The 13,674-nt window shown below is 44.3% G+C and overlaps 1 protein-coding gene across 1 annotated transcript; it reads left to right on the top strand.

Moving 5' to 3' along the window:
• The first annotated feature begins 974 nt into the window (after positions 1 to 974).
• Positions 975 to 10,551, top strand: dld (deltaD). Its single transcript, XM_037789349.1, has 12 exons — positions 975 to 1,431; positions 1,985 to 2,281; positions 4,047 to 4,107; positions 4,879 to 5,139; positions 6,570 to 6,630; positions 6,732 to 6,862; positions 6,976 to 7,145; positions 7,238 to 7,454; positions 7,540 to 7,716; positions 7,802 to 8,537; positions 8,692 to 8,922; positions 9,036 to 10,551. The coding sequence occupies exons 1-12, from the start codon at positions 1,375 to 1,377 to the stop codon at positions 9,079 to 9,081; spliced, it is 2,445 nt and encodes an 814-aa protein (XP_037645277.1). The 5' UTR covers positions 975 to 1,374; the 3' UTR covers positions 9,082 to 10,551.
• The last annotated feature ends 3,123 nt before the right edge of the window (positions 10,552 to 13,674 follow it).

Genomic DNA, 13,674 nt, shown 5'->3' with positions numbered 1-13,674 from the left:
ATACTTTAGACAGTTGATCAGCATCAAAGTGCTGCTTTTTAAGAATGCATTATAGTTCAGTTAAATTATTATTACTAAATTATAATTTAACAGGTTTTCTTTTGTATTAACAGTAAAGCACTGTTTTTAGCAATAACAGTTTAATACTGTTGAAATCCTGCTGTAAATTAACATCAATTGTTTACAGTGTAAATATGAGAAGCCACCAGCCTGGACTGGCTTGCAGTGTATAAATCACTTGATTGCTGAGATGTGGAGGATTTCGTGCTGTGGGGGTTAAAGAATTTGCACACTGGCAATATTTGCACTATCTGTTTATATCATGTTTATTTTTGTTTATAGCTTATTTTGTATATTGTATATTGCTAGAAATTAAATTGTTTTATTCTTATTTTATTCTTACGTTTTTATCTATTCTTTTGTTATTATACTGTTTACTTGCACCAACAACAACCAAAGCAAATTCCTAGTGTATACCTCTTACACCTGGCAATAAACACCATTCTGATTCTGAATCTAATTCTGATTCTGATTCTGATTCTGATTCTGATTCTGATCTGATTCTGACTGGCTGCAGTGTATAAATCACTTGATTGCTGAGATGTGGAGGATTTCGTGCTGGAAGGTTAAAGAATTTGTCGGAATGTAAATGTGCCTCTGTGTGTGTTGTGTTGTGTTGTGGAGGAAGGGAGGCATCAGGGGAAGCGAGGGGTTGTTGCACATTTAACAGCTCACTAGCCATTTGGTCTGTCCCTTTGAGAGAAAGAGAGGAGGAGAGGAGGGGGGTTTAGAAAAGTTGTGTGCACCCCCTCCTCTCTCCTCTCTTTCTTTGTGATGGCCCCTGGGCGGACTTGTGGTGGTGGTGGAGGGAGGAGGAGGAAGAGGAGCTCATTTGCATCTTATTACCCTTCGCCTGCTGGCCCAGTATAAAACCCTGTGCAGGGCAGGACACCCATCAGACACACGCACTGTTATTCCCAGAGAGAGAGAGAGAGGGAGACTTATAGCATCAGCATATCATTATCAATCAAGTGGGAAAAAATAAACAAGGACATCAAGATCTGCCTCTTCTCCTCCAACAACAACCACTGACTGGAATTAACTCTCATCGGGGATTTCATTCACCAAGAGGATCCTTCTGCTGAGGATTACTTTCACTGTAAAACTTTTTTTTCTGTCAAAAACTTGTGCCTCGTATGGAAAACTAGAGAGGCAGAAGAAAAGGCGCACCAAAAGGAAAAAAGTTTCTTCATCTTCTTCATCTTCATCTCCTGCGCGTCAAGAGTTCACCTTGACTGAGACATAAGGGAACACTTTCTCCATGATTGTTTGAGTGTTGGAGCTTTCACTGCTTGTTGAAGGGCTGTCAACACAATGGGACGCCTGTGTCTCCTCCTGGTTGTCACCGTCTCTTCTCTACTAACCTGCCAGGTAAGGTCCAACATGATGATATTAATAAAGGGTATATTACGCACAGCTGTCTGTGTGTTTGCATACTTTTGTGGCTGTTAAAAAAAAAAAGTTTTACATATTTATACAGCTCCTTTCAAGCAGCTCACAACAAGAGTATGCTCAGACTTGCCAACAGCATCTCTTCTGATCCCTTACATTTTAAATATCAACTTCTGCCCTCCAAGAGGCGATTCAGAGTCCCTACATTTAACCTCATCAGGCTAAAGAACAGGCTTTTAGTCCATCAGTCAATCTTGTTGCTAAATAATAATTAATGTGCTGCTAAAGACATGTAAATCCAGAGGACATATGGTCATTTTGTAATGGGTTATGTATGAATAATGTGTTTTGTTTTTTGTCTGATGGGTCTAACTTGTCTGTCTGTCTATGGTAACAGTATGTCTATTGTATGTGTACTTTTTCTCAAACTGAGCTGCCTATGGATGCAAAATGAATTTCAGTGCAAACTGAAAATGAAGTTGTATCGTATTTCTCAAACACATCCTGAAGTTACCTGTTATACCTTTTCTAGGTTTCATGCTCCGGAGTGTTTGAGCTGAAGCTGCAGGAGTTCCTCAACAAGAAGGGGATTCAGGGCAACTCCAACTGCTGCCCATCTGGAGGCTCTGCACAACACCAGCAGTGCGAGTGCAAGACTTTCTTTCGGGTTTGTCTGAAGCATTACCAAACCAATGTGTCCCCGGAGCCTCCTTGCACCTACGGCGGCGCTGTGACGCCCGTCCTCGGATCCAACTCCTTCCAGGTGCCTGAGACCAACGCGGACAGCTTCACCAACCCAATCCACTTCCCTTTCGCATTCACATGGCCGGTGAGTCCCTAAACACATCTTATTATGAGACATATTAGTGCTTATAGACATCTTATTATGAGACATATTAGTATGTTTGCCATCATGGACATCACTACAACTTTTCCTTGCAAGACCACTGTAGAATATTAACTCTTTACGCATCTTTACGCACTCTTTACGCATCTTTACGCACTCTTTACGCATCTTTACGCATCTTTACGCACTCTCTACGTATCTTTACGCATCTTTACGCATGAAGTTGTGAAGTTATTGTAGTCTTATTCCATTGGGAAATATTAGTATGTCTGCCATCATGGCCATCACTACAATTTTTCCTTGCAAGATTACTGTAGAATATTAACTCTTTACGCATTTAAAATGTATAGTTTTGTGTGTGTCTTGTGATCTATTTTGTCATTGATGTCACATTTTTTAAGGAGTAATGGCATTATGTGAGACTGTGAAGTTATTGTAGTCTTATTCCATTGGGACATATTAGCTTTGATGGCCGGTGAGTGCTCATAGACATCTTATTATGAGAAATATTAGTATATCTGTCCATCATGTACATCACTACTGTGGTGATGGGTCCTAATACGTCACATAGGAACTAGGAAGAGAGAGAGAAGTTGATACTTGAAAATATTTTGTTGACTATTGTATCAATGTTTACAGAAACATATGTTGGAAAATGTTTTCATACTAGTGGTATATGGCAATGTTTATATATATATATATATATATATATAAGCTACTAAGTGAAAGTGAAAAGCCTTAAGTGTTCTTATTGATAGAGATGTTATTGTTTTGATAATACTTTAATACCTTCAAACTGTTAACAGGTTACAAAATGTTGAGGTATGGAGAAGAGTTTTTCATAACTTTGTTCAGGAAGGTTATTTCTGCATCTCCACAAGAAATGTCTCTTAATTAGAAGGGGGGATGTAGTGATGGGTCCTAATACATCACATAGGAACTATCCTTTAGGTGTATTGTGTTGCGCACCGGAACAATAACCGGTTTATATACCTATAAACAACTGAACAACTACAACTTTTCCTGCAAGATTACTGTAGAATATTAACTCTTTACGCATCTTTACGCACTCTTTATGCATCTTTACGCATTTAAAATGTATAGTTTTTGTGCATGTTGTCTGATCTATTTTGTTATTGATGTCACATTTTTTAAGGAGTAAATGGCATTATGTGAGACTGTGAAGTTATTGTAGTCTTATTCCGTTGGGACATATTAGCTTTGAAGAGTGCAAAACGCAACAGATGCTCCCAAACTCAACACTTGTGAGGGTCTTTGTCAGCACTGTGTGAGAGGGGCTATTGTAGTGTTTCTGTGCTTTTTGGGGTAGGATAAAACGGGGAGGGGAGGGGGGGCGTGTGTGTGTGAGTGTGTGAGTGTGAGTGTGTGTGAGTGTGTGTGTGTGTTGTATGGAAGAGGAGGAGGAGGAGGAGGGGGGTGTTTTCACCAAACGCTCCTCTCCTCCGACCAGGCTTGGTGGGAAATTTAACATCCTCTGAGTTGGCACATCATTGGCAGCACAGCGTGAAATTCCGCCTCGTTTGGTTTTACGGCAGTGTCAGAGTGTGATAGTAGCAGGGGTGTGAAAAGGGAGCAGGTAGTAGCCCTTATTAGGCCCCTAATCAACACGAGAATTAGGCTGTGTGAAGTTTATTGGGAGGCCTCCTATAATGGCCCTCTGCTGTTCTGCTCCTTCCAGGCCGAGCAGCTGTTGACTCTGTCTGTCTGTCTGTCTGTTTCTCCTCAGGGGACGTTTTCACTGATCATTGAAGCCCTGCACACTGACTCCCTGGACGACCTGACAACAGGTGGGTGACAGCCAGAGAAGGCAGCAGTGTAACTCAAAGACATGGCCAGAAGGCGAATGGTGGCCTTGTTTTCTCCCAGTAGCATGTTTTTTTCACTTAGTGCTCAGTCATTAGTGCAACACAAAGCTTGATGAATGTTTTATGCTGACACTCTCACTCCTACATATAGAGATTCTTTCCCAAGTGGATGACATATTCTTATATATTATCACAATAAACCTTTAGATTTGATGATTAATAACTTGAGTTTCTATGTGTCAAACTTCTCAACAGCTGGAGGTTTATTTAACATCATGAGATAAAGGCCACCCACAGGTTTTGCAGGTGCCAGTTGAGATTTGACCCTGCAGTGTGGCAGTTATCTTTATGTCCTGCTCTTATCACTGCACTAATGATGACTAACTGACCCTAACATGAGAGTGTGCGTGTCTGTGGTGGCCAAGATAATGAAGAAGCTGGCTGTTGTAACCTACTCTATTTCTAAAAGGAGAGTGCATAATATAGAACAAATATTTTCATTATGGCAGTCAACCACCTCCCCAAAACAATCATATACTAATAGTAATGTAATATGTGTGGCCATCTTTCTATAGAAGGTTAAAGAAAGACATCTTCATTATAAAAATAATCTTAAATCTACTTAACAAACTAGATAAAAGTCATAATTTGGCAATCATAACGCCCCTTGTGCACCTGTTCTGCAGAACATCATGCTGCATTCAATCACAACACCAACCGTGATAAAAATATGACCATTGATGACTTTTGCAGACAACCCGGAGCGTCTGATCAGCAGGGTCACCACCCAGCGTCACCTCACCGTTGGAGAAGAGTGGTCCAAGGACGTGCAGACAGCCGGCGGCAGAACTGAGCTGCGTTACTCTTACCGCTTCATGTGTGACGAGCACTACTACGGCGACGGCTGCTCTGTCTTCTGCCGGCCCAGAGACGACGCTTTTGGGCACTTCTCCTGCGGCGAGCGCGGGGAGATCATATGCAACTCTGGCTGGAAGGGGCAGTACTGCACTGAACGTAAGTGGGTTTGCTTATTAATCCAACACTCAATCATTCAGGCGGCGTGGTGGAAATACCATGAATGGAGGATAAAAGGGGCAGTTGTTCATCTCTGTATTGTTGCACTAGTTAATATTTAAATTCTCTGGCAGCTGCTTGTTGGATAGATAAGGTGAAGGAGCCATTAGTAGGATTTGTTGATGTTAACATAGAGCGTCTGATCCCAAAATACTGCCTCAATACATGAGCAATAATAATGTACATTAGTTATGGCTGAGAGAGCTCAAGAATGTGTTATTTAACTCTCAAAACTAAGGAGCTATAAATGAACTCTGATGAGACTTTCTGGTTTTCTGAAAAGTAATTGCTTTTCAAAGTTAATCACTTGCCTATCTTTATTGTTGAGGGACTTTTTCCACCTCCTAATGCGGGGCCCGTGTGCAACAGGCGTCAGTTAGTTATCCCATAGCACCAGAGGCCTCCATTCTAATGAGCCGCAGTGGCTCCTCAGTAATTCACACGCCGCGTGCCTTCCATTAGACCACTGGGGCCTCCTCGCCCCCAAACCTCCTCCCCGATTGGCCAAGTGGGGGTCCTGTATTGTTGCGGCCTGGGCCGGTGATTGGCCGAGCGGGGCTGTGTATTGTTGTGGAGGGGGCAGCTGCTCGGTGAGAGGAGACAATGGAGCAGCTGTCTGGTGGTTAGCTCCACACAGACCAGCTGGCCCCGGAGGGAGGAGGAGGAGGAGGAGGAGGAGGAGGAGGAGGAGGGGAGTGAGGAGAGACGGGAGGAGCGGAGGAGGGAAAGGATGAATGTAGGAGAGGAGAGGAAGAAGAAGAGGAGGAGAAGAGAGGGGATAGGTTGATGGAAGAGGAAAGGAGGAGAGGAGTAGGAGGGGGGAGAAGAGGAGAGGGGCCAAGGGTGAGAAAAGGGACTTCTGACCCACAGTCAAGGGGAGAAAGGAGGCTTTGTGTGGGATGCTTTTGTGTTGGAGAACAACCATGTTAAAGGAGAAGGCTTGGCTTGGCTGGTTCCCCCGTTTGGTGACCAAAGTTCCCTGTGGGCTGTTAAAGCTGAAAGGTAACATTTTCAGCAACTTTTGCAGCATTGACGAGACAAACACATTTCAGCCGGCGGTCAGGAATGACCTTCAAGATTTTACCCATCTCCACTTTGCAGCTCGGTTTGGTCCAGAGTATCTTTAACCACCAAACACGAGCCTCTGTCTGGTTTATTAGGCCTCTGACAGGGAGAATGAAAGAGACTGTAGACAGACAAGTCAGCAGGTAAACAAGCTGGAAAGACAGACAAACAGATAAGAAGGCCGAGGCGCCAACCAGACGTTTGAAAAGCCCCTCTGTGAATGGGAGACTGATGGAGGGCAAACACATGTTTCCACCCTTGGGTTTCCTATGATTCACCTGTCACTATGTGTTTCCTCCCTGCAGCAATCTGTCTTCCTGGCTGTGATGAAGAACACGGCTTCTGTGATAAACCTGCAGAGTGCAAGTAAGTTACAATGAAAATGCATTCCTCATATCTGGGAGTTGCTTAACTGGATCATAAATAGACAGATAGATTGTTATTAACAGTTTGATGAATGTTCCCAGGTGTCGCGTTGGCTTCAGTGGGCGTTACTGTGACGACTGTATCCGTTACCCAGGCTGCCTCCACGGCACCTGCCAACAGCCGTGGCAGTGTAACTGCCAGGAGGGATGGGGCGGGCTCTTCTGCAACCAGGGTGAGTTTACCGAAAGATTTACGACTTTGTTTGGACGCCGTGGCGTTCAATCAGCCCTCTTTTTCTTCATATTTAAACTGTATTATTTATGAATTTATTGTTGGTGTTTCCAGATCTGAACTACTGCACACATCATAAGCCCTGCCTTAATGGAGCCACCTGCACCAACACTGGCCAGGGCAGCTACACTTGCTCATGTCTGCCCGGATACACAGGCGCCGGCTGTGAGATCCAGGTCAACGAATGTTCTGGAAACCCGTGTCGCCACGGAGGCAGCTGCACTGTGAGTGTCAAGCTAGAGAAGTGATGTGTTAACAAAAATATGTATATTCGTGGAAACAAGCCTGTGTGTAACCACCGTTTATATTGTTTCAGGACAACGATAACGGCTATAAGTGCACCTGCCCACCTGGCTTCTATGGCAACAACTGCGAGTTAAGTGCCAATACCTGTGCAGATGGGCCTTGCTTCAATGGCGGACGCTGCGCCGACAACCCTGAAGGTGGCTACTTCTGTCAGTGCCCGATGGGATACGCTGGTTTCAACTGCGAGAAGAAGATCGACCACTGCTCCTCCAACCCCTGTTTAAACGGTACGTTGTCCTCTGCGTTTGTAAGTTTACCAACAATCAAACCTAAAAATATCCTGGAGACTAATCCTCCCTCTCCCCTCTGCAGGTGCAGAATGTGTGGATCTGGTGAACTCTTACCTCTGTCAGTGTCCTGAGGGGTTTTCAGGTCCTAACTGTGAGGACAGCAGCAGCAGCATCTCTGGATACTGTCTGTCCTTCCCGTGTCAGAACGGCGGGACGTGTCAGGAGGCAGAGAGCGGTTACACCTGTACCTGCCCTCCAGGTATGACAGCGCACAAACACATGCGTCTTTTATGTAGTTTCATATTAGTTTTGTTCTAGACTCTTAAACTCTGCTTCTTCCACAGGATATACTGGCGAAAACTGCAGTTCCCCCATCTCCCGCTGCCATCACAGCCCCTGCCACAACGGAGCCACCTGCCACGAGCGCGGCGGTCGCTATGTGTGCGCCTGTGTGCCCGGCTACGGCGGTCACAACTGCCAGTTCCTCTTACCAGAGGTTCCCAGGGGTCAGCCGGTGGTGGACGGACCAGATCGGCGATATTCTTCCCCAGGAGATGAAAACGTTGAAGACGAAGAGGACGACGACGGCGGATTCCCCTGGACGGCCGTGTGCGCCGGCGTCTTCCTCGTTCTCGTGATCTTGATCGGCTGCTCGGTGCTGGTGGTCTACATTCGGGTCAAACTGCAGGAGAGGCACAGTCACCACGGCGACAGTGTCCACAGCGACAGCCACGAGACCATGAACAACCTGACGACCACCAACAATTGTCTCCGCAGTGACAAGGAGGTGGGCGCTATGATGACGACGACGACGTCAATTAAAAACACCAACAAGAAGGTGGATTACCATTCGGACCTCGCCGGGTCGCTGGGTGGTCTGAGTGGAATCAGCGGGCTCAACGGATCAGAGAAGAACGGCTTTAAGACTCGCTACCCCAGCGTGGAGTACAACCTGGTCCACGAGCTCCGGCCTGAGGAGCTGTTGCTGTGTAAAGAAGAGGAGCGTGAAGAGCCAGAGGTTAAATGTGAAATGCTGGATGAGTTTGACTCGGAGGAAAGATACAGGAAGAGACAAAAAAGGTACATACAAAATACTGTCTATAATTACAAAGGTTGGAAATTTGGTATCATGCATGGAGTGAAACGTACACGCGTCAGCCTAAATGCAATGATAGCATATGTTGTGTGAAGGACGGCATTTCTGAATCTGTTTGTGTTCTTTTTTGTCCCACAGTGACGCTTCAGAAATGAAACAAGTAGAAGAGTCACCGAGCTGCAGCGAAGCAAAATATCAGTCATCCAGCGAATTGAACAATCACGCAGCAAGTGATCTTAAATACCAGTCAACCAGTGATGTTGAATACCACAGTCCAGTGACAGCAGGTACCAGTGTACCAACAACGCCAAATACCAGTCCGTCTACGTCATGTCGGACCAGAAAGACGAATGTATCATTGCCACAGAGGTGAGAATACACAAAATACAATAATCTGCCCGAAAAAATATACAGAATCATTTTCCCCCAACACGCATATAAAAGCACACTAAACACTAACTTTTCTCCCTTCTGTATTGCAGGTATGATACCAGTCCAGACCAGATCAGACCAGTTTCCTGTGGTTAATGGCGGTCCACACACACCAGCCCTGAGCAGTAGAGCTCAGCTTGTCTCCGGGAGGTTTTACTCCTGCTGTTTGCTGCTGTTCCCTGGGATTTACCGGAGGACTTTGAGCCAAGGTGCTACTGAGCCAGCGCGGAGTCAGCACCGACTTGGCAAGGACTTTAGTACTACAGTAGTACTACGGGTGAATACTTGACATTTGTGACCTGCGATGGATGTCAGGTCTAATGCTGACTCAGTGGATGAAGTACCAGAAGACTAGCACTAGTAAAGAAACAGTGCTGAGCGAGTACTCGTGCAGCAGTGGAAGATGTACTGCTCGTACCAGGATGGAGTATTGACTTGGATGTTGACCGATGATATTGTAGTACCGTGGAGTACTGGTTGAATGAACAGTGTAGTACCTTTTGGAGTACTGAGAACTTTTGAAGTACTGTTGTAGTACTGTTACGTGCTGTGGTTTTACAATGCAGTGTAAAAGCTGTTGTGGATATTGGACAGTTCATGTTGTGTGCAGTGCTGCAGAGTAAAGGATGTAGTAACATTAGTACTGCAGCTGCTAGTCTATTTATTGTTAAGAATTCATTCAATTGGAGCTTTTCCTGACAAAAAAAAACCCAAATTAAAATCAGAGGGACTTCTGCAGCAACTGTACGTCTTTAGCTCTGCAGCACTGACGAAGACAGTGTCGGCTGAGCTGGTTCTCAGCAGGAAATAGAGAACTGGAGACTCCAGTAGTGACTGCAGATCGATCCAACATGGATCCTGTTGGGCCATACTGGCCCCCTGACCCCTGAAGGTTGTGATACACAGGGCAATGTTTTGGGCAGGGCGACTTAGGAAACACAACAATCAAACAAAGGAAGAGACAGTGAAACAAGGAAGTGTAATTATTTGATTACATAATGTTTTCCTTTGGCCACAATTTGTTGATTAAAAACACCCTAAAGAAGTACAAAATCCTCCTCTGATGACACTGTTGTGTTTCCAAGTAAGCCAAGCTATAAAGGACTAGTCTTAACTGCCATTGCACTATGGAGGTGTGCGTGTGTGTGTGTGTATGAGTGTGAGGATACCTGTGTGTGGTGTCTAATGTATGCACTGCCCACTCCCGCTCCCTTCACCCCCAGTCTTCCACTATTAGCCAATTGAAGGACACCATCACCCCGCCTGCCGTTGGTTAGGATCATCTGTTTTTATTATGTTATTTGTTATCTAAAGAAAAGATGTATTCTTTTAATTTAATTATGTAATTATTTGTGTTCCATCTCGTTGTGATTTTTGTTAAACCTGTTATAATTTAAGTTTTTTATTTGGCAGATAATGTATGTATGTAAAGTATGTATGTATGCATGTATGTGTTAGGCACTTGAGACCCCTGTGACTGTGTTTGTATTTAAGAGAAGAGTCGTATGTACAGAGCCTGTCATTTTTATTACTGGAAAACAGCGCAATATTTTTCCACAAATAAAAGAGGAATGAAATATAGCACGTCTGGTGTTGAGAGTGATTTTATATTAATATGTGGCTGCTTTTTCTACAGTGAAGATACATAGCGTGATTATGACGGTGGCTTTACCTTCATACGGATTCATAACTAATGCTTTAGCTTTGCATCATCACAAAAGATGGCCAAAAAAATGGCCTCATATGCAGACATTTTTACATTTGCAGATCCCTTACAGAGCAATTTAACAAATTCAAGCTGAGGGATTTGTTGTCGCTAAGTGATAGTGTGTTGGTATTTGCATTTGTGTGTGTGTGTGTGTGTGTGTGTGTTCGTCTGACGCAGCAGAAGACTGTCTCCTTGTGGAACCACTAAATGAGACAAAGACACACCCCATAATCATAGACCGCTTAGCTAGCCTCCTCTGAGGCCAGAGCCATCTCTTTGTGTGTGAGTGTTTGTGCGTGTGTGTGTGTGTGTGTGGCTACGTATGTGTGTTTATATTAGTCTGTGTGTTGATGTGCTTGTGAATGAGTGTTTTTGTTCTCTGTACATGAACATCAGCGCTTGTGTGTGTGTGTGTGTGTGTGTGTGTGTGTGTGTGTGTGTGTGTGATCTTGTTTTAAGCAGAGGGGTATTTATAGCTGGAGAGAGAAACCACCAGTCTGGATTTAGTCCCGGTTGCCCCTGCCTTGACTACTCTGTGTGTGTGTGTGTGTGAGTGTGTACATGTGTGTGTATGTCATTTAGCGACCACTGGGAGTGTAGCAGTAGTCATCAAAGAAACTCATCTGGTTTGCAGTCTCGTATAAACACACACTCGCACACGAGACTGAAATTGGATGACAGATGATCAGAAATTTGCTGCAATTACAGAGGACAAACTGTATTAAGTGTCGACATGGAGCACACACACACACACACACGCACACACGGGTCATGGCCTTGCTGACTAAAAGAAAGTAAAGCAATCGGAAAGAAAGTTTAGTTACGTTTCAGAGAGACATTATAAGTCAAGTTACAGGCGGACATATTGGAGCAGTGACCTGCCCGGTGGTTGTAGACACGTCTGCGACTGTGACTGCTCAAAAAGTATTTGCTTGTATTACACAAGCGGCAGGCAGTTGTTAGCACATACCATGCTAAGCTTTTTAACTTAACTTTTTTTCGGTGCCACAATAGCTTTTCGCTGAGTTGGAAAATCACAGGAGACAGGCTTAAAGCTGGTCCTTTGTTGTTGTTAGGCTGTCCTCCGGCCCCCGAACAGTCGCACACACTCACATCCTCCCTCGCTGCATCTCTCTGGTGTCAATAGTCAGACAAAGCCCTGGTCACTGGCTGCCATATGCCGCCCCGCTGCACATAAAGAGCAGCATTCTTTGAACTCCTGAGGGGGAAATCGAAACTTCTTCATGGTTAAATATATATAGAAGTGTTCGTATGGTGCTTAACAGTTCAGCCAGTTTACATCTTCTTGTTAAGGATATGTAAATTGTGCCATAATTTGTGTTGCAGGATTTTAGAACCTCCATTATTAAGTAATACGAACATCGGCGATGTTTAATGCCAACACCGTCAACAGAAGCAACACAAAATTTGAAAATACACAAAGTATACATGTGTGTCGGGTAAGATATTGTCTCTTTTACTCTCCCCCCACTTTCTCCTCCTCGCACACACTTTTTTTATTCTGACAGGGAGTAGGCAGGACCGTAGCTAATCCAGAGAACAGGCTGTTTAAGTGTGTCTCTGCTATAATCTGATTAATCTGTCCATTCATACTCTACGCTCCTCTCCTCTCCTCTCCTCTCACAGATCTGTTTGAATGTGTGTGTCAGTGTGTAAGCATGCATGTCAATGTCCGTTGGTTTGTGTCTGTGAGAGAGAGAGAGATTACTGGGAAGACGGCAACAAGGGGGGAAGAAAAGAGCCCACACTTTGCCACTGACCCTTCTTTTGTCCACACACTGGTCACCTGTCATACGCACACACACACACACACACACACACACACACACACACACACACACAAACTGGGGCACCCTCGTATCCTATAGGGGGTTAAGGTACCAACCGTGGACCACAACATCCTCGGTTCGAGTATGCATGTTGATCCCCATCTCTCTCCCCCACTCATTTCCTGTCAGCTCTCTAATGAAGGCATAGATATATTCCATATACACTATAAAGTATATAGGCCTATATTTGTATATTTTTTTAGGTTCAGTTTACAGTATCAGCAGCATCCTACATAGACAGTCATCTATATACAGCGATGTAGTAATGAGGGGAACAGTGCAACATACTACTCAGGGCCCCAACATGGGGAGGCCTTTAAGCCTGAAATTAAATGTTTGCTATTACATGCACATGTGAACTTAACCTCATAAGTTAGTTATTATTGTTTAAAGTACCAGTGTGTAACATTTCGGGGGATCTATTAGCAGAAATGGAATATCATATTCACAAGTATGTTTTCATTAGTGTATAATCTCCTGAAACTAAGAATCGTTGTGTTTTCGTTACCTTAGAATGAGCCCTTCATATCTACATAGAGAGCGGGTCCTCTTCATGGAGTCACCCATGTTGCTCCGCCATGTTTCTACAGTAGCCCAGAACGGACAAACCAAACACTGGCTCAAGGGATAGCCTTTCTATGTTACCTGAAGGCCACCGTAGTTCTCTGACACACATGTGAAACTCAGTGGGCAACATCCGGGTCTGAAAAGTGAAGTCAATGCTGAAGTGCCCTAAACGTGCATTCTTTCTAATAGCCAGCAGGGGGCGACTCCTCTGGTTGCAAAAATAAGTCTGATTGTATAGAAGTCTATGAGAAAATGACCCTACTTCTCACTTGATTTATTACCTCAGTAAAACATTGTAAACATGAGTTTATGGTCTCAATCGCTAGTTTCAAGTCTTCTTCAATACAGCATGACGTTCATTTAGTAAATTATGGTCCCGTTTAGAGTCAAGTAGACCATAAAGCAGGGGATGCTTTAGGGCGTAGCTACCTTGTGATTGACAGGTCGCTACCACGGCATTGTCCGAACTGGGAGTTGTCCGTGTTTTTGTCTTACAACTTTAAACCTTTCACAGTGTGTTTTCAGTTCATGAACGTTAATTCTATCAGATGTACTTAGCTCCAC

This window comes from Sebastes umbrosus, chromosome 2, assembly GCF_015220745.1.
Source record: "Sebastes umbrosus isolate fSebUmb1 chromosome 2, fSebUmb1.pri, whole genome shotgun sequence".
In the NCBI taxonomy this organism is placed as follows: domain Eukaryota; kingdom Metazoa; phylum Chordata; class Actinopteri; order Perciformes; family Sebastidae; genus Sebastes; species Sebastes umbrosus.
The sequence above is the reverse complement of the archived record's forward strand: the minus strand, read 5'-3'. Positions and strand labels throughout refer to the sequence as shown.

Coding starts and splice junctions, on each gene's coding strand:
- dld (XM_037789349.1), top strand. CDS start 1,375: ATGGGACGCCTGTGTCTCCTCCTGGTTGTCACCGTCTCTTCTCTACTA. Junction 2,282..4,046: donor CTTTCGCATTCACATGGCCG/GTGAGTCCCTAA, acceptor GTTTCTCCTCAG/GGGACGTTTTCACTGATCAT. Junction 6,863..6,975: donor CGGGCTCTTCTGCAACCAGG/GTGAGTTTACCG, acceptor TGGTGTTTCCAG/ATCTGAACTACTGCACACAT.